Source organism: Microtus ochrogaster, chromosome 17, assembly GCF_000317375.1.
Source record: "Microtus ochrogaster isolate Prairie Vole_2 chromosome 17, MicOch1.0, whole genome shotgun sequence".
NCBI lineage: Eukaryota > Metazoa > Chordata > Mammalia > Rodentia > Cricetidae > Microtus > Microtus ochrogaster.
Window position 1 is genome coordinate 16881921 of NC_022019.1, and position 25663 is coordinate 16907583.

Here is a 25663-nt window from a genome sequence, read left to right on the forward strand (position 1 = left end):
ACACACACACACACACACACACACACACACACACACACACACACACACACACACTGCATCCTGGTTATCCTACCTAACCCCATACCTTCTCTTATTTGCCTCCCTTCTTAGCAAGTCCCCCTTCTCTATAAATCTGTCTTCCATATTCATGACTTTTGTTTTATTTTGTATATAGTAGAGTTTAGCCAGGGATATCTGTATGAATACAGGTTTAGAACTATCTATCAGAGCCTGGTGGACTCATCAAGGGGTCTACAAATGTCTACTATGATCCCTTCTCCCAGAATCTGTTAAGTTGTTACTTAAGGCTTTTACGTAACACCCCCTACCCCCTGCCCCCTGGTCCTTAAGAGAATGGGTAGGAAAGAATTTATTTAACTCACACTTCCAGGTCACAATCCATCTCTGAGGTCGTCCAGGTCAGACACTTGAGATAGGAATCATGGAGGAACACTGCTTGCTCTCAGGCTCACTCAGCTTATGAAACTCAGTCCTAACTGCCTAAGGATGGTACCACCCCCAGTGGGTTGGGCTGTTCTGAGTCAATCAATAATCAATCACTCACAGACATGGCCACAGGCCAATCTGATCTTGTCAATCATCAACTGAGTCTCCTCCAGGCTGTGCCACGTTGATAAGACTAACCAAAAGAGCATTAATATCTTGTTTAGGGCTGACTCCTCAACCAACCTTATAATATCAGCATCTTGTGCAGCCGTGGGTTTCTGCATCCATTCACTGTGAAGAAAGGCTTCTCTAATTAAGGGCAAGAGTAGCCTTTGACTGTGGGTACAAGTATACACATTTAGAAGGTGACTAGAGCTATGTCAGTCTGGCCAAGCAGCAGTAGAGTCTTCCCTGGGGGCCCAAAGGCTGTTCATAGTATTTTTTTTAACAGGTTTGCAGTATTTGTATGAATATATATTTATTGATTTAGGATGCTGAACTATCTCAGCACTACTGGAGTGAAGTCAGCTCAATCATGATGGGTGATCTTTTTGGAGGTGATCTGGGATTCAGTTTGCAAGTATTTTATTGAGAATTTTTGCTACCGTGTTTATCTTGGAGTTTGTTGTGTACTTTTTTGTTTATTGTGTCTTTGTCTGGTTTTGGTATTGGGGTAATGCTGGCTTTAGAAAAAAGAGTTTGGAAGAATTTCCCCCTTTTCTATTTTTTGTAATAATTTAAATAGCATTAGTTGTAGTTCTTTTTCATAGGTCTGGTGAAAATCTGCAGTGAATCAGTTTGCAAGCATCTTACAGAGGATTTTTGCATCTGTGTTAACCCAGGAGAAATCCTGGGGCTTTCCTGGTTTGGAGACTGTTTGTTTCTGCTTTCGCTTTATTGTTGGTTATTTATCTGTTTAAATTCTTCATTTTATCTTGGTATGAATTTAGTAGGTCATATACATTGAGAAATTCATTCATTTCTTTTAATTTTCCAATTTAGTGGAATGTATGTTTTTAAGATATGTCTTGTGATTTTCCGAATTTCATTGGTATGTGTTATGTCTCTCTCGTCATCTCAATTTTATTGATTTAGGTGTTTCTCTTTTTCCTTTAGTTAATTTGGCTAACAGTTTGTCAGTCTCATTTATCTTTCCGAAGAGCCAGATCTTTGTTTCATTCTTTATATTGTTTATGTAATTTCTATTTATTAATTTTTGCTCTGATCTTGATTATTTTCACCCGTTTACTAACTTTGGATTTGTTTACTCTTGTTTTTCTAAGGCCTTACAGTGCATCATTAAATTTGTTTGTTTGAAATCATTTAGAAGTTTTGATATAGGCACTTAGCACTACAAACTTTCCTTTTAGGACGGCCTTCATTACTTCCCATAGACTTTGGTATGATGTGGTTTCATTTTCATTCGATTTTATGTTTATTTCCTTCTTGTTTTTTTTCAGTGACCCAATTATCATTTAATAGAGTAGTTTGGTCTCCATGTGCTTATGGACTTGGTGAAGTTTTCTTGCTCTTGATATCTAGACTTATTCCATTGTGGTCAGACAGAATAGAGGAAGTTATTTCCATTTTCTTATATTTGCTTTTTTAGTCTTTGTAAACTAATTAATTAATAACTTTTTCCCCATACCAATCCCAGTTTCCCCTCTCTTCTCGTCTCTCCTCCCCCCACCTTCCCTGTACCCCACCCCCCATCTGCTCTTCAGAGAGGGTAAGGCCTCCCCTGGGAAGTCATCTAAGTCAATCCCGTCACCTTGTTGAGGCAGGACCAAGGTCTCCCCTGCCCACTCCCTCCCAGGCTGAGTAAGGAGGTATCTCTCCACAGAGAATGGGCTCCACAGAGTCATGCATTAGGGTTAGATCCTGGTCCCACCTTCAGTGGCCTCCATATACTGCTCAAGTCACACTATTGTCGCCTGCATTCACAGGGCCTAGTTTGGTCCTATGCAGGTTCCCCAGGGGTCAGTCTGGAGTCAGTGAGCTCCCACTAGCTTGGCTCAGATGATTCTGTAGGTTTCCCCATCATGGTCTTGACCCCTTTGTTCATATTACTGCTCCTCCGTCACTGATGACAACTTATGCTGGAGAGGATGTGGAGTAAGAGGAACACTCAGCCATTGCTGATGGGAGTGCAAACTTGTACAACCACTTTGAAAATCAGTATGGTATTTTTTTTTTTTTTGAAAAATTAAGAATCAGTCTACCTTAAGACACAGCAATATCACTTTTGGACATATACCCAAAGGAGGCACACTTACTCCACAAGGACATGTGCTCAACTATGTTCATAACAGCATTATTTGTATTAACCAGAACCTGGAAACAACCTAGATGCCCCTCAACCGAAGAATGGATAAAGAAAATGTGGTACATTTACACAATGGAGTACTACTCAGTGGTAAAAAACAATGACATGTTTAAATTTGCAGGTAAATGGATGGAACTAGAAAAAGCCATCCTGAGTGAGCTAATCCAGACCCAGAAGGACAAATATAGTATGTACTCACTTGTAAGTGGAGATCAGACATAAAGCAAAGGATAACCAGCCTATAGTCCGCAACCCCACAGAAGCTAGAACTCTCATCCAGAAACAGATGGAAGCCAATACAGGGATCTACAGCTAACCACGGGGCCAAGTTTCCCGGAGTCCATTTTCTTATATTTGTTAAGGCTTGCTTTGTGTCCTGAATTGTGGTCTGTTTTGGAGACTCTTCTACGTGCTACTGAGAAGAATGTGTATTACTTACCATTTCAGTGGAATGTCTTATAGATGTCCAATAGGTCCTTCTGATTATTGGTGCCATTTAATTCCAATGTTTTCCTATCTAAATTTTGTTTAGATGACCTGTCTGTGAGTGAGATTGGGGTATCGAAGCTCCTACGATTACCGTTTTGGGGCTAATTTGTTGTTTTATATCTAGTAGAATTTTGTTTTCTAAAATTGGGTGCTCTTGTGTTTGGTGCACATATGCTTAGAATTGATGTCCTCTTATTAAGCATTGCCTTGTGAGCATGAAGTGTCTTTCTTTATTTCCTTTGACCAGTTTCGGTTTGGAGTCGATTTTCTAAGGTATCAGAACAGCTCCGCTTGCTTGCTTCCTAGTCCAGTACTTGTAGGCAGTCTTTCCCATCAATAACTTTATTCCAGGGTGATGTTTCCCTTGATGGTAAGGTATGCTTCTTGGAAGCAAAGATGGATCTTGTTTTTTAATTCAGTTTGATAGTCTGTATTTTTTTTAATTGGGGAGTTGAGACCATTAGCATTCAGACTTATTACTGAAAGGTGTATATTAATTTCTGTAGTTTTGATGGGTTTGTGAGATTTTCTTAGTTTCGATGATGAATTGCTCTGGTATTGTCTATTTTTCTCTATAGGCTCTTGGATGTATTTATCTTCCTCTTCGGTCTCGAGTGTTCTCTCCAGCATCCTCTGAAGAGTTGACTTAATGGTCATAAATTCCTTTAGTTTGTTTTTATCATGGAAAGTTTTTATTTCCCCTTTACTTATAAAAGATAGCTTTCCTGAGTTTAATAGTCTCTCTTGGCAGTTATGATCTTTCAGAGCCTGGAATCTATCTTTCCTAGATTTTCGGGCTTTAAAGATTTCTCTGAGTAATCATCAACTGTTATTCAGATGGGCCTGCCTTTGTATGTATGTGACTTAGCATTTCTCCCTCGGAGCTTTCAATGTCCTTTCTTTATTCTGTGGGTTTTTTTTTTTTGTATTTTAATCATGCTGTTGTGAATAAATATTCTCTTCTGGGCCTGCCTATTTGGTGTTCTTTGGGCCTCTTATTCCTGTATGAACTTATTTTTCCCAAGTTTTAGAAATTTTTATTTTATGTCTTTACTGAAGATATTTTCTCTGACTTTGACATGGGAGTCTTCTCCTTCTCTGCCTGTAGTTAACAGATTTGGCCTGTTTTGGTGTCTCGCAGACCCTGCATCATCTGCTCATGCATTAAAGTTTCATTTTTCCATTTTCTTTGGTTGAATGGTCCAGTTCCTCTAATTTGTCTTTAAGCCCAAATATTCTGTCTTCCGCACGATCCATTTGGCTGGTGAAACTCTCGGCTGAACTTTTTATTGGACTAGTGGAGAGTTTCATTTCCAGCTTTATTTCAGGTTAATTTTCTTCTATGGTATTTCTACTTCTTCCCTGAATTCTATTTTCATACCCTGAATGAGCGTCCTTCTTTCATTCAGATGTGTTTGTGTTTACTTGGGATACAGTCAGTTTATTACTGTCCAGAGGTCATTCTAGCACTGGGGCTGTCTTTAAACTCTCTGACCTCTTTGAACAGACTTATAATTGTTCTGTGGAATTCTGTGTCGTGAATTTCTTCTTGGGGACCATGGCTATGGGACTGGTGTTTTCTTTTTCTTTACCTTTCTCTCTCTCTCTCTCTCTCTCTCTCTCTCTTTCTTTCTTTTTCTTTCTTTCTTCCTCCTTCTCCTTATTCTTTTTTGTATTGCTTACATTTGTTTTCCTGATGAGACCTGGTCATCTGGAGTTAGGTGGTTGTTCAATGTGTCTTGCTAAATGTTTAATGCCCACAAAGCTGGAGCCTGGAGGTAAGCAGAGGATTGGGCAACTCAGAGAAGACTAGGTAAGAAGAGGCAGGTAAGGGTGTGGGAGGGTGTGTGTGTGTATGTGTGTGTGTATGTGTGTGTGCATATGATTTCCTGGGTTGCTCATAGCTGGTCAGTTGGGGGAGTGCTTTCTGTCCATATCTGTGCCAAGCCAGGCCAGTTTGCTTTGGTTCAGTCTCAGAGGACTGTAAACAGGGTATGGCAGCTGTACACAGTTGATAAACATGGTAGTTGTATAGTTGCGGGGGAGGGGAGCGGCTTGTCCGGGTTCCTGCTGGCTTGTGTTTCATGTGGTAGTTTTGCGGGAGCAGGAGGGGTGAAGCTGCCTTAGATAGGCTTTACTTTGGCTGGAGCGTGCTCCTGAGCCAGGGGAAAGGTTACAGATGGTTGGGACTGAGGTGTTTCCAGTCTGGGTCCAGGGCGGGTTGGGGTGTGCGTGACAGTTTGTCAGGAGTGAGCTCCAAGGGAAAATTTTTTTCTTCTTTTTTTACAAAATTAATTAATTGATATTATGTTTTGGTGTGTCTCTGTTTGGGGCGTGACCGCCGTGTGTGCACATGGTAAATGTGGAAGCCAGAGGATGAGATGAGGTGTCATCCAGCCACAATGTCCCTTCATCAGAGACAGGGTCTCTCATCACTGTTGGGCTTGGCTGGCTGGTGAACCTCAGGAATCCTCCTGTCTCTGTACTCCAGCCTTAGAATCATAAGCACATGCCATCATGCTAGTATTTTATGTGAGTGCTGGATTGGAAGCAGGTCCTTATGCTCATGAGGCAAGTGCTTCACCCACTGATCTGTCTCCCTAGGCTTCTGCTTAACCTTTTCATGGCGTGCTTTTTCCTGGTGGTTTCGAGCTTGGCCAGAAAAAGCCGTTTAATAGCAGAGAGTGAAGCTAAGTAGTAGTCAATAATTAAAAAGTAAATTAACTAACAGAGACACAGCTTGGTTAAAAATAAAAAAATTGATTGGCTCACAAAATAAAATATAGGAGTTATAGAGGTGTATCCTAGGAAGCAAGGAAGTCTCTTTCCCTTCCTCCCTCCCCCTCTTCCCTTTCTTCTCCCCTTTCTATCCCCTCTCTCCTTTTTTCCTTTCTTCTTTCGAATTGTTATGGAAGTGTTTTGAATGTGACCCCAAGGCCACTACTGTGGAGCTGGTATGTTTGTGCTCTAGTCTGGAAACCAGAAAGCAAATAATGTTCTTTCTTGCATCAGGAAAACCTTAGTCAGGGATTCCTCTTTGGACCATAATGGCCAAGAGAAAGGGGTTTCAGAGTTGATCCAGTCTAGGCCAGGTGTCCACCTGATCCCAGAGGTGGTGTCCATACAGTCTATCCCGAGTCTCAGTCTGTCTGTCATGGCAGGGAGGACATGGCAGAATTCATGGTGGTGGCAGCATGTGGTAGAGGATTCTCACATCATTAATGAAGCAGAGTGGCCAGAATTAGGGAGCAGGCTAAAGCCTTCAAAACCCCACCTCTAGATGGCTGCTAGTTCCTTCCTCCTAAGGCTCCACAGTCCCCTTCCAGCACCAATAGCTATGGAACATACATACACCCAAAGCGTGGGTCTACGGAGATACTTCAGATTCAAAATGTAGCACTCCTTAAGAGATTTGACAAGGTGTTACAGCCTGGACCAAGACAGAATGTCACTTATAAAACACAGATCTGTGTCCTTTCTTTTGGATAACACCACACACAAAGTAGTTAGAAGAGCGTGTTTATATAACTGTGTACTATGTATCTCTTTGGGTGCAGGAGTGTGTGTGTGTATGTGTGTGCATATATGTGTCTGTGTACATATATGTGTGTACACTTGTTCATGTGTGCACACGTATGTACTTATATGTACAGAAGCATGCATATTCTACATGTAGCCACAAGTCTCCTAGGATTTTAATTCTTCTGCTGGGGTGTAAAGTAGGAGCATTGAAAGCTGAGACCAGAAAGCAGGACCTGAAAAGCTCTCCTAAGCTCAACTCTGCAGCCTGTTCAGATGGCCTCACTTCAGCCTGGAGCCTGCCACCCCACCCTCTGGAGGCCTAGTGGAGAGATTCCTAGCTCTGTTGCTGTTTCAGGAAGGGTGTGTTTGGGGCGGAGCCTAGAGAATTAGCATGTCCAACAATTTCTGGCCAATGACAGTGCAGGTAGTCTGTGCCTGGTTACCACACTTGGAGAATTTCTTTGAGAAGTGCCCCACCCCCCAAGTCTGGGTGAGTGCTCCTATTTGGGTTGTTTTCTGCATACCCAGCTCTGCTCTTTCTCCTTTTGCTGGGGCACCTGTGCTAACAGATAAAAATAAGAGGATTCCCAGTAAAATTTGAATTCCAGATCAGAAAACTTTTTTTTAGTACAAGTATGTCTGAGATGTATTATAATAATAGTAATAATTAAAAAACTCACATTCATCTGAAATTCAAATGAGATGGGCATCCAGCATCTAATATGGCCACCTTTTCATCAAATTAGGGTCAAGTGCCTCTCTCCTGCTGCTTCCCTGTGATTGAACAGGCCAGAGCTCTTAATGAAGCCTGCTCACAGAGGACTTGTGATTTTGGGGCAATCCACCTGCTCCCCTGAACTCAGTGAATAGGAATTGGTTTGTGTCCATTTCAGTGCTCTTGCTGGCTCTCTGCTTCTTTCTCTCTGTTTATCTGTCTGTCTGTCTGTCTGTCTTTGCCGCTCACCATTTCTTCACCCCATCTCTTTTCTGTGTGTGTATGGGAGTGACTTAAAGGCAGAAATCTGTGATGTGGAAGACTTATCCAGTCAAAGATCAACTCTTGGCAGCGGTACAGAATCCTAGAGACCAATGACATCCCAGGGTGGAGGGGATGAGTGACATTTTGCCTGGAGGAGATGGAGATCACCAGCTGGCACCCCACATATTATGGGTTAGGCTGGAGTGTTCATGTGGTTGGTTCTCATTGTGTTGGGGTTGTTGGAGTTTGTACAGGCATGGAAGGAAATTGACTCCACTTGGTCCTTTTTAGCGGGCGGAGGGAGCCCGCTGCTATGGGTTTATCACAGATTGAGAGGCAGAGAAAAACTTGAGCAATCAAAGGCCTCCTGGAGACTTGGACTTGGCAACCTCCTAAATGGCCCCATTTGTCCCCTTCGCTTGCCAGAATGTCATAATGCTGAGAGTGGTGACGCTGACAGCAGAAGGCCTAGCTGCTTCCCTTCCCTTCCTTTCCCTCACCTACTGCTGGTCCAAACCCACATCCTCCCCTTCTCTTTTCTCTGTACAGTTTCTTGTCTGGGGTCCTGGCTCTAACCCCCAGACTTCTTTAAGAGCAGGAGGCTGGAGCCACATAGGGCTGAGATGCTGCTTTTCCTGCACATCACTCTGGGGCCTGGCCATGGGGGCTCTGTGCACATTTCCCAGCTTCCAGGGCCTGTCCTCCCTGCTACATTCTTCATGGCATGGAAAGGGAGAGTGGGCTCAGGGGGGCAGGGTCTCTTGGGACCCAGCAAGCTGTCTATGGAGCCCTCCCTTCCCATCTCGACACAGGATAAAGTGGTGTGTTTTCTCTGTGGGTCGTGAAAAGCTGTTTCTTGTTTGTACTTGCCAGACCCAGGCATAGTGCTGGGGACCAGACATCTGCATAGAGAAGGCAACAAAGATGATGATCCCTGTCTACGTTGGTGGCTGGCTGCTCTGTCTGGTATTTCTCATCGCTTTATTGAAGCTCTGGGCAGACAAAGCTTTCTGTTTGTTAAGCAGGGACACTGAGTACCAGAGACACACCAGTGAGCCCCAGGTCACATAACAGGGCAAGGGACTGAGCACAGCCATGTTACAGATGGCTCTCAAAGCAGCTGGACTGCCTTCCTCCTTACCAGCTCAGGAGCCCCTCTAGCCACAACTCTTGAAAACGTCTGTCCTCTTTTACCGTCTGTTCCCTGGCTTGCATCCTCACCCGCGCATCGCCTGCAGAGCCTGGCTGATCTATGGTCTGCTAGGGAAATGTCCTAGATCCCTCAAAGAACCGCTCTCCTCTTCTTTCATTTATGTTGCCATTCCTTCTCCAGCCTTTGAGCTGGTGACATTTTGAGAGGCTCCTTGGACTTCCAGGCCAACCGAAAGATACTCCAAGTTCCCAGTGCCATTTGATTTTGGAGTCAAACTTGTTACAGAGGAGAAGGCTGCTCTGGTTGCTGGCGGTGACTAGAGCAGTCCAGGAGGCTCCAACAGCTACAGGTCTAGCTGGAGCCCCCAGCCCAGTTTTGGGCAGATCATGTGATTTGTAAGGAAATAAGCAGATAGTGACATTCCACCCAAGTCCTGTGCCCTAATCTGGGGGGGAGGAAGTGGGGAGCATGCTGCCTTGACCATGCCATTGGGGTTCCCTTCTGATGTCATATTGACGTGCTTACCATTCCCATCTTGACTCTGTCAGTCACATGTCAGGGGAGATGCTCTAATCCAGTTGGAGCAAGGATGAGGGATATAGCTACCATATCCTTTAACACATTTAACAGGACCTTGGAGGATATGGATGAAGAAAGAAATAAAATTGCCGTGTTAGCAATGGGCGTTCTCATTGGAGAGACTAAAGAAGGCAATGCCAGCGAGTCTCTGTGCTGTCGAGTCGCCTGGTGCAGATTTTCTGTGTAGTTGCAGATAGAAAAAGAGCAGAACTATGTGGTCATAGGAAAAGTCCTCTGTGGAGAAGTGTTGGGGGTGGCTTTAGGGATGCCGGAAGTGGGAGACAGATTCTATACATTCCCACGTGGATGCATGAGTGTTTGTGTGTTGGGGGGTGTCATACAGAACAACATCATACGGAAGATGGTAACTAGTGATTGCTCTAAAATGCAGGATTCTGCAGGATCTCCATTTCTGCCTTTATCTTTTCCTATTGCCCTTGCTTCCTTCTGAAGCAAGGGAAGATTTGACCAAAGCGGAACTTTTGAAAAGCCTGGTGTTTTCCAGGGATGTACCAAAGTACTAGGGACTAGGCAACTGAAGACAGAAATAGACCCTTGCTTACAGTTCTAAAAGCCACAAGTCTGGAGTGTATTGGGACCATGCTTTCTCTTGCACTGTCAGAGACTCGGATGAACTGATAAATGAGGTCACACAGTCAGGACACTACCTGTAGGAGGTGATGCTTGCCATAGGCATGATAGGGAGGAAGGGAGGGAGGGAGGGAGGAATCCCCTCTAGTTCAGGCTTATAGAAGCTCTGTGGCCAGAGCACCAGGGTAAGAGGGAGAAGGAAGGGGGCTAGCTGTGGGTGTTAGACTTTGCTTCACATCCAGTTCTGAGGCAGGGGTAGGGAACAGGCCCGGTCCTGCTCCTGGCTGAGTGTGTCATAGCTGTGCACAGAGGGGTCCTGTGCACGGTGTCACAGGAACTGACAGCAGCGGGCGATGGATGGCGTGCTGGTCAGGAAGAGAAAATTTTACAAGGTGGGCTCTGCCTGGTGATCCTGGGAGGCAGGAGAGGGACAGCCTGTTGGCCTTTGTTCTGACACGATGCAGAAGAGTCCAGGCCAGAACGAGGAGAGGTCGTACCCTAAGGAGACTCTTCCTCCTTGTCCCTGAGTTCTGGTTTAAGTTTCAGGTTAGGGTCGCAATCATGGGAACCACTTTGGGTTGGGAAGCGCAATGTGTTCCAGGATTTGGGCAGCGTTCTCCAAGGCTCTGGCTGGTAGGAAGTGGAACCTAGTTTCCTGCCCTGGTCCTAGATGCTGTCTGTCAACACACTTCTTCCCTCTTCTCTGTTTTCTGACAGCAGGAACCAGTTAGAGAGCATTGCCAGTGTCTCTGAACTTTAGTTTTGCTCTTTTTTTTTTTTTGAAACAAATCTCACACTTCATTCCAGGCTGACACTGGAACTCACTATGTAGCTCAGACTGGTCTCAAACTTGTGATAATCTCCCTGCTTTTAGCTCTCTAAGTGCTGGTGTTACAGATGCGTGGCTGGGGCTTTTCTTAAATTGCACTGTGCCTGCCTCTGCCCGACTCCCTTCACTTTCTATTCCCCCCTCTCCCGACTTCCTCAGGTTCTAGGATCTGCAGTGTGGAGCTTCTATGCCCCAGGCAGTGCGGAGGAGGCTGGAGCAGACTGCCAGACTAAACTGTTTCCTCCTTGGGTCTTTTCCTGACACCAGGTCCCGCCTGGCAGACTTCCACGCCAACTGTCGAGCCTCCTACCGGACACTCACCAGCTGCCCTGCGGACAACTACCAGGCGTGTCTGGGCTCCTACGCTGGCATGATTGGTAAGCTCTCCTTGTGTTTTCTGTGCTTTCAGTGCACCCCCTCACAACCTCACTGGGGTGGGGAGTGTTGCAGCCCAGCCCAAGGTCAGTGAAAGAGACTCAAGGTGCAACCTTGCCTGTGGCAGATTCAGAGTAGCAGCCAGGGGAAAGCAGAGGGAGGCTACTCCTTACTAGGAGGGGACCGTTTTTTTTTTTGTTTTTGTTTTTTTTTTTGTTATAAGGCCTTGGAAATTAAGCTACAGCTTTCTAGGCCCTGCTAATCAGTCAATCGGGACTCTTATACTGAAACTTTCACTAAGTAGCTGATATTTTTTTCTTTCTTTTTTTTTAAAAGATCTATTCATTTATTATGCATACAGTGTTCTGTCTGCATGTATACCTGCAGGGCAGAAGAGGGCATCAGATCTCATTACAGATGGTTGTGAGCCACCATGTGGTGGCTGGGAATTGAACTCAGGACCTCTGGAAGAACAGCCAGTGCTCTTAACCGCTGAGCCATCTCTCCATATTTCATAGACAAGGAACTGATGCTTAGGAGAATCTGAGTTCCTTGACCAGGCTCACTTAGTTGGTAAATCCTAGTGCTGAGATCCAACCCAGGATGGGTGCCTTCATCTTTTAGATTCTAGAAGAATCACTCTGCACATTTGTGAGGGAGAAAGCAAGGACCTGAAGGCTGGGGCTGAGCTGCTGGGGTCTTTTCTGCCCTTCTGACAGCATAGAGACTGGTCTTCTCTAGGCCTTTGGCTTTTCTGGTCCTGCTGACTCCATGGTCACTAGGAGTCATGGTGCTCAGAGTTAGGATTGTAAGTTGAGGTACCTGAGTTTTGTTTGGTGTTGGGGAGGAGGGCACACATGAACCTTTGTCCTATTGTGTCTACGCATCTTTTTTTCCTTCCCTTTCTCCCTCCCAGGGTTTGATATGACACCCAACTATGTGGACTCCAACCCCACTGGTATTGTGGTGTCCCCCTGGTGCAATTGTCGTGGTAGTGGGAACCAGGAGGAAGAATGTGAGAAGTTCCTCCGGGACTTCACAGAAAACCCATGCCTCCGTAAGTCTGGGAAGACTTCCCCTTCTGTTTTGTAGTTGGAATACACGTTTGCTACCTGGGAAGGAACCTAGAGCTGCTCTGGTCATTTTCCTCTCATCTTCTTGGGATGGCCAATGATACCCGTGGGGCTTCTGTACCATATAGGGGTTCCTAGAGACCTGAAGTTTTGAGCTCTTGGAGATTTCATACCAGAACTGTCAGCGGGCTGCCCGAGCCTACCATCAGAGTCTCTAAGCTTATGGGATGCCAAGATAGAATGATTTTCATTGGCTGTTCTGACAGCATCAACCAGTTTCCTTTGGAGACTGAGTGTTCCCATGAGGACCACAGGCACCCTTTCCTTGTAGTGGGTCTTTCCTCTTGGAATTGTTGACTTAAAAAAAATCATTTAACTACTGGTCCAAAGGCTTCAGAGAGAAGCAGTCACAGTTAAATTTGGCCTGTCTTTGGTCTTTGCAGCCTGGCATCCCTTGTCGATTATGACACTGGCAAATCTCTTCTTTCTCTCCTTTTTTCCTTCTGTTCATCTATTTTTTGCCTTCCCTTGCCTGGCATTGGGGATTCAGATTTCAGTGCCTGTCATTAAAGCACGCGTAACTAGGTGGAGGTAAATTGGAGTCATCTGTGATCCCAGCACAGATGGAAGCTGTAGGCTGCAGTTCTCTCTGGTGCCAGAGTTAAGATACCCAAGTCCTCCTGGACAAGGGGGGGGGGACTCAAGGTTTCTCAGAGGCTGTATCTCTTGAGGACAGCTGGGTATTAACCAGTTGCAAGGTAGGGACATCTGGTGGTCTACTCTGACAGGTTCCCAGGGCTCCCTAGAAGGACATAGACTGACGAGGAGATTGCAGGGCAGAGAGCTTTGTTGTACAGCATTGAAGGTGACCCGAGTGGCCTGTATCTGGACTAGAAGATAGCGTACTCCTCCTGCAGATCTGAAGGCATTGGGGCTTTCTTGCCTGAAAGTCATGGTGGTTGGGAGGTAGAACAGAGTGGTTAAAGGATACTGACCAGCAGTTGGTGTTGGCATCCGGTTCAACCTGGATGTGAGTAGGTGTCATTGGGGTTATGGAGGAAATGGCTTTTATGGGTGGCCTAATACTGAGAGTCTCATACTGTAGTAGGTGCTTGTAGGAGAAGACTGTGATGATGAGGTGACAGGAACTAGAGGTGGAACCATGAGATGCCTAGGAGATAGTCTGAGATGACATCTAGTGGATGGGTTAGAAGGCACCATAGGCTCCCGAGGTTCTGCCTTGGAGGACTTAGTTAGGTATAGAAGACATCTTCAGGACTGACAATAAAGGGGAGAAAGCATTGTTGGTGGTAGGAAGGTCTGCATGGTCCACAATGAGACATGACTTTGGAGGTAGATATTTCCATAGATATTTGTTGAGTTTTAGGAATAATTTTGTTCAAGAAGTCCAATTAGATTGCCCCAGTGGATTAGTGCTAGTTGGTGGTATGGGATAGGAAGGCCGTCCAGGAAAAGTCAGTGATGTGGAGAGGGAAAATGGCTGAGGCTGGGGTGGGGATCACGTAGTACCTGAGTTGGTAAAGGAGTTGGAAGAGCCTGTGCCCAGGAAGCCATGGATGGGGCCTTCTGCAAGAGAGGTCTCCAGTGCTGGCCACCAAGAAGATGCTCCTGCAATCTTGGCCTGGCCAACTGTCTCTAAACTTCATGGCTCCACTCTTGTAGCAATTCTCATTTTGCTAATTTCTTTCCATTTTGATTTTTCTGTCTTTTCTAGTTTTTCTGTGCTATTTTCCTCACCAATTGGGAGAACACTTTATGTCTGAAAGGAGCCTTAGCAAAGTCAAACTCCAGTGTCCAACCATTTGTCTCCAGCTTGTAGGCTCCTCTGGGAGAGCAGTAGTTAGGAAGGAAGTTCATCAGGAATGACGGCAGCAGGCTCTGATCTTGCTATTTCTATCTGCCCTCTCTCCAGGGAATGCCATTCAGGCCTTTGGCAATGGCACAGATGTGAACATGTCTCCCAAAGGTCCCTCATTTCCAGCTACCCAGGCTCCTCGGGTGGAGAAGATTCCTTCATTGCCCGATGATCTCAGTGACAGCACCAGCCTGGGGACCAGTGTCATCACCACCTGCACATCTATCCAGGTGAGGGCTGTGCCTCTGAAGCTTGGGAACAGGAATTCGGCATAGCTCGAGAGCTCAGAATACATCAGGGTCAAGCATACGGGAATTCACTGAAATGGAACCATTGAAGGAACGCCGAAGGTTCCTTAAGATCAGGAGCCCAAGGGCCAGGGAGTTGGGAAAGAATATTTTTTTTTCACCTCTTCCTTTATGTAGGCATTTTCTTTGCAACCGTGAAAACACTTGCTACCTAACAATATTGCAGTAGACAGACTGGGGTACAAGAGAAATGTAATAGTTACCATTCAGCTGCTGACTGCTAATTATCAGTGAGCATGCTGGGAATTCTCATCTTGTTAAATTCACAATGAGGTGACAGTGTTCTTTTTTAAAATTTTATTTGTTTATTTATTTAATGAACCAATCCCAGTCCTCCCACACTCCTTTCTTCCTGCTCCCCCCAACTTCCCCCACCCACTCCCAATCTGCTTCTCAGAGAGGGTAAGGACTCCTCTGGGGAGTCAACTAAATCTGTCCCATCATCTTGTTGGGGGAGGATCAAAGTCCCCCCTGCCCAGGCCTAAGCTGAGCAAGGTATCTCTCTGTAGAGAATGGGTTCCACAAAGTCAGTTCTAGGGTTAGATCCTGGTCCCACTGCCACACACTGCCCAAGCCCCACCTCTGTCACCTGCGTTCACAGCCTAGTTCGGTCCTATGCAGGTTCTGCAGTTGTCAGTTCAGAGTCAGTGAGCTCCCACTAGTTCAGGCCAGCTGTTTCTGTGGGTTTCCCCATCATGGTCTTGACCCCTTTGTTCATATCGCTCCTCCTTCTCTTCGACTGTACTCTGGGAACTCAGCCCAGTGATTAGTTGTGGATCTCTGCATCTGTTTCCATCAGTTTCTGGATGAGGGTACTATGATGTCAATTAAGATAGTCCTCAATCTGATCTCAGTGAAGGTCAGTCAAGGCATCTTCTCCACTATTGCTTAGTTTCTTAGCTGGGGGAGGTGACAACATTCTTACTCAACATTCAGGAACCTGACCCAGAGGTCTTAGGTGACAGACCCATGATCATGTACTGATGGTTGCTGGCATGAGACCTTCCTCTTGCCTCCAAGATTTACAGTGTTCATTGAATTGTCCATCCATCCATCCATCCATTCATCCATCCATCCATCCATCCATCCATCCATCCATCCATCCATCCATCCATCCATCCATCCATGCAATATGTTTACAAACTCTGTATGCTGTATCTTATACGAGCTTCTAGGGAAACATTGGTGAATGAGATTGATACTACTCTGGGTTGTGCAGTGTGCTGGTTAGATTTATGTCAACTTGACACAAACTGTAGTCATCCCAGAGGAGAAACCTCGATTGAGAAAATACCTCCCTAAGATCAGGCTGTGAGCCAGCCTGTAGAGCATTTTCTAATTAGTGGTTGATGGGGGAGGACCCAGACCATTATGAATGGTGCCATTTCTGAGCTGGTGGTTCTGGTTTCTATAAGAAGTCAGACAGAGCAAGCCACAGGGAGCAGGCCAGTACACATCACTCCTCCATGGCTTCTGCATCAGTTCCTGCCTCCAGGTTCCTGGCCTGTTTGAGTTTCCTATCCTGGCTTAATGCACTACAATGTGAAAATGTAAGCCAAATAAACCTTTTCCTCCCCAACTTGCTTTTGGTCATGGTGTTTCATTGTAGCAGTAGGAACCCTAACTAAGATATATAGTCTTTATGGCCTTGAAGGTCAAGCAGTGATATCCTCCATTGTAGTAGCTTAACTGCTAAAGAGGTTGATCCTAAGCAGGCCACATACAACATACTGACTCACACATGCACACACTGATACAGATGTAGACACAGATACACAGACACACACACACAAACACACGCATACACAAACACACGCACACACAAACACACACACACACACACACACACACACACACACACACATACACCTAGAACAAAATATTTTGAAGAAAGTTTAGTTCAGAATGCCAAAGGATAAACAGTGAGGTGTGTGTGGAGAACACAGGAGATGGGTCGGGCAGGACTTCTCAGAGACTGGCTGGACACACTGCTGGGGTCTGGAGATCATCAGCAGGGGCAGAGACTACTAGAAGGTTTGGGAGGAGCTGAGATGGTGGGCAAAGGGCTTCTCTGATCAGTAGTACGTAACATTCATAGCACCAGGATGAGAACTTGAGCGGGTTCCTCCTGGCCACTCACCAATCTGTGCTGGTGACCCTCGTGATTAGGGAAGACACTGTTCCTTCCGCACCTTGAACCTTGGGGTCTCATTATCAGTGACAAATGCCTTTAAATCCCTTCAGTTAGAGGATTAATCCCTTCATTGAGCCACCCTCCCCAGTTTGGGGAAAGATACCCATGTCATCTTTGGCTGCCTTCTAATTATACTGGGTTTACCTGGTTTACTGCCAGGGGAGGGCTCAGGTTCCTGCTCTGTAGACAGCTGTCAGCTCAATTCCATGCTGATGTGGTAGACAGTTAGGTTGACCTGAGTTATGCCACCTGCTAGATGACCAGACTCAGGCACAATTTGCCCTTCTCATGCCTTACATAACCCCAAAGGGTACCCTTGATCTTACGCTTCTTGGGGACAGCTCACCTGTGAAGAAGCTACATTGGCAGAAGACTGGTATGCCCATACTCTCTCTGTGATCCCCTGTGGGCACAGAGAAGCTCAATGCTGTGGTAAGAGCCCTCACTCCAGGCTCTTCAGTGCCTAACAATGCCAAATCTCATTCTTTCTTCTTAGAGAAACTCATTCTTCACATCTTGACTAGTCAGTTAATTATTGTTATACGTGAGCCTGTTTGTGTATGATGTGTATATGCAGGTACACATGCCGTAACACATATGTAGATGTCAGAGGACAGCTTTGTGGAGTCAATTCTCTCCTCTCGCCACTGTGTGTGCTTTCGGGCTCAAACTCAGATGGCCAGGTTTGCACAGTAAACACCTTTCCTGGCTATGTCATCGCATGGGCTCACATTGTTCATGTTCTGAGTTTCTAAAGCATCCTTGTTTAGTTCCCCTCACCCTGACAACATGGGCTTTCACAGGCTCCAGTCTGGGGGCCTGTCTTAATCCTGATTTGATTCTGGGGGAGACGATGAGCAATCTGTATGGGAGGCGATGTGAAAACGCCTTGTAGACCCAGGGATGCCGCTCAAAGGCAGGGATTATGAAGCTCCCGTGGGCGGGAGGCTCCTTAGCAGGTAGTTCCTGCAGGGCTGGCTGCAGGGATTGTCAGCCTGGCACCTGTTCACTAAGTCATTGAGCAGGATGCTAGGGACAGCCATTCCAGAAGGCAAGGAAGAAAATCAGGTATTTAGGAGAGACCTGTTCACCGTTCCCTGCTGGATTCCTGCTCAGAAATGCAAGGGGAGTGCCTCCGAATCTTGCTATTCTGTAGGGAACCCCCTTTAACATGCCAAGCTGGTCTGTCTGTCCCGGCTCAGCTGGGGGCTGGCCTGAGGCTCTGCTTCTTCCCACCCTGTATCCCTCTCCTAGGACTGGGGAAGATGGGACCCCTCCTGGGATTAAGGCTGGAGAGAGCCCCTTGTGTATAGGTTTATTTATCTGAGTCTATATGAGCCCTTTGAGGCAGGGCTGACACACACACACACACACACACACACACACACACACACACACACACACACACTTTTATTCATTTTTATGTGTGTATATGTGACATGTCACAAATGTAGACGTCAGTGGACCGCTTGTGAGAGTCAGCTTTCTACTGTGGGGTTTTGGGGACCAAACTCAGGTTACTAGTCTTGGTGACCAGCACCCTTACCGGGTGAATCATCTCATCTCCCTGGGGCTGAGAATCTTAAGGGCACAGCCCCAGCTCGTGAGGGAGGGGAACAGTGGATCTGAGTCAGTGTTCTGGCCTTAGGTATTAGAATTTCCAGCTCTCTGTTTCCTCCCCACCCACGTGCCGCTTTTAGAAAAACCGGAACCCCCCCTGCTGTTTTGTGTGACTAGAACTGGGTGGAGGGGCCTCGGGTTGGTTGTTGGAGGTCACTGAAGCCATTTGCTAGCTGCTGTGTTTTCTGGAAATCAGGAAGGCAGAGAGTTTTTTCCCCCCCTCCAGCCTTTTGCTTCTAGAGTTGTCCTTGTGCAGAGAGGTTGGGGAGTCCTTGGAGAGAGCAGGGTGCTGCCCAAGTTATGCTTTCCTTACCAGCCTCAGACCACAGGTTGAGTTGGGTTGCGCCTTCTCACCTTAAAGCTCCTTCCCTGTCACCTGTCACTTGGGTGCTTGGCTTCTGGGTTCTGCCTGATAAAAAATTACTTGGTGCTGCTTTGTGTGATGAATAGGTAATTTTGAGATCTGAGGGGGTCCAGTGTCTCACCTAAACACCACTTAGGGGTGCATGCACATCTGTCCAGGCTATTCTATACCTGAAGAAACAGGCTCAGTAAGTTTGTCTTGGGTAATCAGCAGAGCCAAGTCTTGAGCCCAGGACTTTGTCGTCTTGGGTCCCTGCTTCTCACTCTGTTGCAGACCACCTTGGGACAGGAATTCAGGCTGTGACGTGTAAATGACCAAAGGGATTAGACAGGTGGAGAGTTCTAGATCTTGTAGCCATGGCCAAATGGGCAGATCTGACAGGCGATCCTCACTGCATGTGGGTAGGCTCTCGTAGCCCCGGAATCTATTGTCCTTAGGTTTTGAAGGCTTCTTCTTCCTGGTTGGGAGAAATTGCTGGCTCTTGGTCACTCTGGGGAGGAATGTAGGCCTAGGTCAGGGGCCCCATAGAGCTCGTGTGTTCAGATCCTATCTCTATACTTCTGGTTGAGCTAGAGAATGAGGTTCTGGCTTGAGGCTCAGGAACGTTTTTGGCTTTTCTTTGTGGTTTGATCTTGGTGTAGAACGCTGTGTGCCCATCAATGTCCTGATGCACGGAGCCTGCATGGGCTGCCTGAGCACTTGTCCAGTCACAGGGTGCTGTGGCTGCCCCACCTGAGGTAACTGTTTAATTGAGTTGTTCTCTGAGATCTTAGTTTTCTTAAGGCAATAGACTATTTTCAAACAATTTTATGTGTAACTCTGAAATACATTAATGAAACAAAGATGGGCACCTTTGATTGGCATGAGACAAGGATCTTGAATGCTGTGGGGGCTGTCTGACTCTGATTTACTGGAATTCCATATCTAGTAAGCCTTGAAATAGGGTGACATAGGACTAAGCCATGGGGCCACCAAGGGCAGGCCAGGCTTGCCACAGCCCATGATTAGAATGATGAAAGTGGTACTGGGTGCAGGTAGATTCTTGGCAGTCCACAGGAAGGATAGATGTGGGATGGTGAGGATTTGAGTAGGGGAGGGTGCCAGATGAGAGACTGGAAGACAGGACGTCCTCCAAGATAAGATGACGTTGTTCTCCCTGTGGCCACCCAGAGCTTGGCTGGACTGGGACTGTGCCTTGAGGAGGAGCAGCCCATCTTTGGGGAATACAAGGCCCTAGAGCCCGTGGCCCTCTGAAGGTTGGGCCAGCTTTTGTCACCCGGGGACACTGGTACTGTGGTCTTGAGCAGGTTCCTCCTGGGTCTGATTTCTTTTGTTTCTCCAGTCTGGATCATGACCACACTTTCTTGGCCTGGATCTCACTGTGACAGCTGGGGCATCACTCAGTTGACCAGACGCCCAGGATGATTGGTTGCCTGTGGAGTCCAAGGGATTATTGATAATTCTGGCTGAGAACAGTGACTTCCTCATAATTTCTAGGACTTCCTAGGTGCCTCTAGTGGCCAGAGTGTCCACACAATGGCCGTGAGAACCAAGCTATTTGAAGCCAGGATAGACGTGCCATGTCCCCAGTTTGTTCCCATGGGACTCTATCATAGTGTTGGCAACAGAGAACTGTTGATTGCACATATCCTTTGGTCCTGCTGCCAAGTAGTTAAGTCAAGGTAGAGAATTTTGGAGCATTAACAGACAGGCTTTTCTTTCTCATCCCTTACCTCATCTGCAGAGGGTGCACACATCTGTTGGGGTCTAAATGGCCAAGCACAGCTGCTAGAACCCTAACATTTGTGACAGGCAGCACCAATCAATTACAGCTCTCTCTCCTCTCCTGAACTCAGATGAGGGCTCGTCATCCTTTTTCGATCCACAGCTCTCTAGCAGCAATGGCAGGCGATGCACTGGCACCCAGCAGTCAGTTTTCTCTGTGGCATTTCCTCGTTTGTGCCTGCGTGCACTTAGTAAAACATTAGCTGAGTTGCCTTTGGAGCCAAACACTGCTCAGTGCAAGGAAAAGGTCTGTTCTCTGTCTCTGGGGAGTTGGGAGGAGCGTTGGGAGAGGTAGATGGCCACTGATCACAGAATGCTGCAAGCTGGGGATCAAAGTTTCCTTCAAAAGCCAACAGGAGCCAGGATAAAAAATGTGGAGCATTTCAGAGGAAGCTGGGTGCTTCATGCTGCATGGGACCCAAACAGCCTGCTAACCTGTCGTGCCTTCTTTCCCCAGGAGCAAGGGCTGAAGGCCAACAACTCCAAAGAGTTAAGCATGTGTTTCACAGAGGTGAGTAGGGGTACAGTGGGGGGGGGTGGGCACTTGAGGCTGGGCCCACAGGAACTGTTATTTAGGCAAGAGTTGAACTCAGAGCCCCTGGGTCAACCGAACTTCTGACCCCGTTTGGACCTGAGTGAGAACTCACTCTGTTGGAGTGGCGGAGGCTCCAGCCAGAGCCTGTGGGTGTCTCCTTGTGGATGACCAATAGCTGCTCTGAGCGGAGGCCCCTCCCACAGTCCCCTCTAAGACGAATGGGTTGGGTACTGCTTGGCTCTAGTTCTGTGGTGGTTACGGGGCATGGGAGTTGAGAAGGACTCGGACTCTTGGTGGAGCCCCTTGCCCAGGAAGGTAGGAGTGACTCACAGGCCCAGGATAACAAAGAATGGCACCCCAGTCTGCTGAAGGGCGAGGGAGAAGCTCTGTCAGATGTACAGCAATGGGATTTTGTGGAGGAAGAGTGTTTCCTCAGTCAGGAGCAGGGAGCAGGTGGCCTTCTCCTCTCCCTATCAATAATCAGGCCCTGATAAACCACCTGTTTGGAATCGTTCTTGTTTACTTGCTGCTTTTGAAATAGGATCCTTACCTTAGGGTCCTTACTGGCTTTGAACTCACTTTGTACTCAAGGCTACCCCTGAACTTAACGGTTTTCCTACCCCTGCCTCCTGAATGCTGGGATTACAAGCTCCTGCCAGCATGCCTGTTTGCCAGTGTGGAGGTCTACAGGTCCATTTACTGAGGACTGCTACCCATGGCCTTGAGGCTTAGAAGAGACAGAGTCTCCCATTTGTTCCTATTTTCCCCAGTTCCCTGAAGGCACAGTTCTACCCTCAGAGGGCGAGGGAAGCAAAAGATGGGCTCTAGGCAGCGAGAGAGGCGGGGTCGGGGAAGACAGCTTTCGGCATGTGTTTCTTTGACCACAGCCCTATTGATGGGTTTTTGTTGTTTTCTTTGTATGTGTCACCTCCTCTGCCATGGATCAGCTCACGACAAACATCAGTCCAGGGAGCAAAAAGGTGATCAAATTTTACTCAGGCTCCAGCAGGGCAAGACTGTCGGCTGCCTTGATGGCACTCCCACTTCTGATGCCGACCTTGGCCTTGTAGGCCTTTGGAACCCAGCACAAGAGTTCTTCAAGCAACGCAGATGTGACTCCCGCCTGACAAAATGGACACACACACACACACACACACACACACACACACACCCCTTGCAAAAAAAAGTTTTTTGGTTTTTTTTTTTCCTACATTGTCTCTGAACCTTTCTCCGTTCAAGTTTCTTCTCTGGAGAAGTTTTTCTAAACCAAACAGACAAGCAGGCAGGCAGCCCGAAGCCTGCCTAGAGGTCCCCGGCCAGGGCCACCCAGCACTACTAAGGAGGGCTCGAGGCTCTGCGATGACTCTTGTCTCTTCACTGGTGTTTTCTCTCGGGACCATATGACGGCCTGCTGTGGCAGGGACTTCGCTGTGCCTGGTGTGAACTGGAGAAAGGACAATGGCAGCTGTTTATTGAGCTGCCTACTCTGGGGACCGACCCGCCCAGGGACTAGCAGAGCCTGTCGGTCAACAAGGAAGCAGGGGTGGCCGTAAGGACCTTGTCACCTCTTCCTCTTGGCTTCGAAGATGGAGATGGTTTGCTGCCACCCCCAGCTCTTAGGTGGCCTAGTGGGTCTGAGTCTGGATTGGGAACCCCCATGGCTGCTCCAGGCCAATTGTGTCTGTAGCGTAGATGGGGGTTAGGAGCTGTTAACAGGAGGAAGCTCCTCCAGGGAAGGAGCAAGCCTTGGTTGGGCACCAGCTCCAAGATGCTCCTTCCTCCTTCCTGCCAGGAATCCTGAAGTCAAAGAGAAACGATCCTCTGTTGGCTTTTTTTGGATTTATTTTTGTGGGTCCATTTGGCGGACCTCACTTGGGGAGAAGGGCTGTTGAGTGGGGGCTAGGGAGACCCTAGCTGGACATGTGTCCTTAACATTCTGGTGGGGTCCCAAGCTTGCCCTTTCTCTCTTCTCCTCTTTTCCATTTTTCTCTTTCCTTATTTCTGAGGCATTCATCCACCATCTGTACATACTGGGCCTCCTTTCTCCACATATGTGTATATCCATATACATATAGCCTGTGATTTCCTCTTTCTTTCATTTTTTTAAGAAGCAAAACTATGGAAATAATACCCTACAGATGAGCGAAAATGTATTATTGTAAAGTTTATTTTTTTTAATAATGTTGTCTATGATGGGAAGAAAGGTACCAGGCCCCCTGAGCTCTGGTCCGGTTGGGCTGATGGGGCTGTGGCCGGGCACTCCCGATTGCATTCACTCTTAACCAAGCTCCAATAAATGTACTAGGAAGCGAGTTGCCTTCTGACTCACTCCCGTGACTTCGCCTGTGCTTTGTTCTTGGCCAGGTACCACACATCGAATGCTTACTTGAGGGTCCTGCTCGGCTGGCAGATGTTCGTATTTATTTGTATGTGTGTGTACTGGGCATGTGTGCATGCACTGGTGTATCTGGTCCATGTGTCCTGTTGTGGTTGATGGATGGAACTCACATAGGCGATTTGGTTTTTTAACTTGGTGGGTCTGAGGTCTGCGGAGTCTGTGGGATCGTCCCCCCTCCTGCGTCACCTTCCTGGTCAGCACTGATGCCTGTTGCTGTAAGACTAGAAGAAAACTGAGACAGAAGTGGGGTGGGAGCATTGAGAGAGATGCCCTGCATCAGTCCTGGGTGATGCTTGTGTTTTTATGCAGCCCGGATGGCCCTGTCTACCTTTGTAATGTAATGGAGTGGTGTCTCCTTAGGCTTTCTGGTCTACCTGAAGTGTGTGACTGGAACTTTAATCCTTGAGTCTACAGAAAGAAGATGATTCTTAGTGTTTGGGGAGGGGTACAAAAGACTGTTTTTAAAATTTTCTTTATCCCATTCTTCTATCTTTCTCCATTTGCCACACAGACCCTACTAGGATACTAAGACTACATATACATATACATATACATCACACACACACACACACACACACACACACACACACACACACACACACACACACGCGGTAGACAGGATGGAGAGGGAAAGTCTGATCTACATCTTTAGGGTTGCCTGTGATCCTGCCTTGTCACCCTATGGAGTGATGTCATTTTTCAGTTTCTCTGTCCTGGTTCTGCTCAAATGACTCTTATTGATTGTACACATGTTAGTAACATCTGTTCACAGTGGTGACATTGACATGTTATGTTCCAGCTTCAGCCTGGAGGAAGGACAGTGAGCCAGCCAGCCCTCTTCCCAGTCTCCTCAGCCTTACTGAGCAGGCCGCTTGGAATACATTGTTCTTGTAATCAGCAAAGACTCCATAGGTTTGGAAGGGATTTCCTGGAAGGTTCTGGGAGGTGGGGGTTCACAGAATTGGAAGGGAATCCAAAGAAGGCTGGAGCAGAAAGTATAAAACATCTAAGGAACATTGGGGCCTAGATCTTGGAGGCTGGGGGCAGACAAAGGCAAAGAAACAGTAGGACCAGGAGCAGGCTGAGGGGACCCACAGAGAGCAATTTTCAGTTACTTTGCAGTTATTTGGTAACCTGTGTGCTTACCTTAGTCATCAGATGTTATGACATTAGCTCCCTTAGCTACTGGCTCCTGAACATTCCTCATCCAGGGAAGATGTCCGTGTGCCAGGCTGCAATAGCTCTTGTTTCCTATTCCAAGACCTTGGCAAGTCTAAAGGCATATCTCAATGCTTTTCTACTTGCTGGGAACATCTGCTATGGGCGGTTATGCTCAGATAAAAGCCTGGACATCAGGTTCCTGTTGGCTCTTGCCTCTGCAGGCATCCTTTCTTGCAGCAGGAACACCAGGCCAGGAAGAGAGTCTGCGGAAGCCTGCAGTGGGTGTCTAAGGAGGCCCATATTCATGTGATCAATGTTCTGGACCTCATGGGAGCAGTGCTGCTGGTCTCACTCTGAACTTGGGCTCATCTTCAGAGCCAGGTCTCTGCCTTATGTTGAGACTAGTCACAGTGGCATTGTCTTATTCCCGAGTCCTCAAACCCTGCATTTACAAGGAAAAATAGAGCAGGTTTCCCAGGATGGGCTTGAGCCTGATTTTATTGTTATTTCAAGAAAACAAGCTTTGCATGTTATCCTTAGGCCTAAATGTATCTAAAGGACCCTTCTGATAACCAGTAAGCCAGGATGGACCCTTGTGTCCGCTCTAGGCTCTTGCTAAGGATATCCTAGTCACTGAGATGCCTGCTGATTCTGGGAGCTCGTGGGTTTGACTCACCTCTTGTAGCTTGACTTTGCTCCAAAGTTGCTTCTTCACATGTGTGCATGTGTGTATGCATGCATGTGTACCTTGGTCTCTCTAGTCATGGACTGCTGAATGCCCAAATGAGATAGACTTTCTTTTGCTCTTGGAAGAGCAAAGTTTCAGGATTACGTGCTGGCTGGAGAAATTCTTGGCCGAGACTTTTCTAATTTGTGGAGTGGATTTAAGTCAAGCTGTCCCTACCAAGTGGGTTAAAATGCCAGGGGATAAAACTACACACTCCATGTTAATGCAGGTGAATCTATTCATGGCCAATTTTCCACTGTTATGGGTCTCTGTGGGGGTTGATGTTTGCCTTCTAAAAATGATGAAATTTTTAAGGAAAAGTCAAAGTAATT

At 46.9% G+C, this 25663-nt stretch overlaps 1 protein-coding gene across 2 annotated transcripts in view; it reads left to right on the plus strand.

Moving 5' to 3' along the window:
• Gfra2 (GDNF family receptor alpha 2) overlaps nt 1-23367 on the plus strand; it is a 97300-nt gene extending 73933 nt beyond the window's left edge. For both annotated transcript variants that reach the window (XM_005355602.2, XM_026783269.1), the window contains 5 exons: nt 11183-11292; nt 12207-12347; nt 14297-14469; nt 20968-21021; nt 21993-23367. In XM_005355602.2, coding sequence (XP_005355659.1) covers nt 11183-11292; nt 12207-12347; nt 14297-14469; nt 20968-21021; nt 21993-22115 — 601 coding nt within the window. In that variant the 3' untranslated portion in view covers nt 22116-23367. The remainder of the gene's footprint in view (nt 1-11182; nt 11293-12206; nt 12348-14296; nt 14470-20967; nt 21022-21992) is intronic.
• Nucleotides 23368-25663: the final 2296 nt, after the last annotated feature.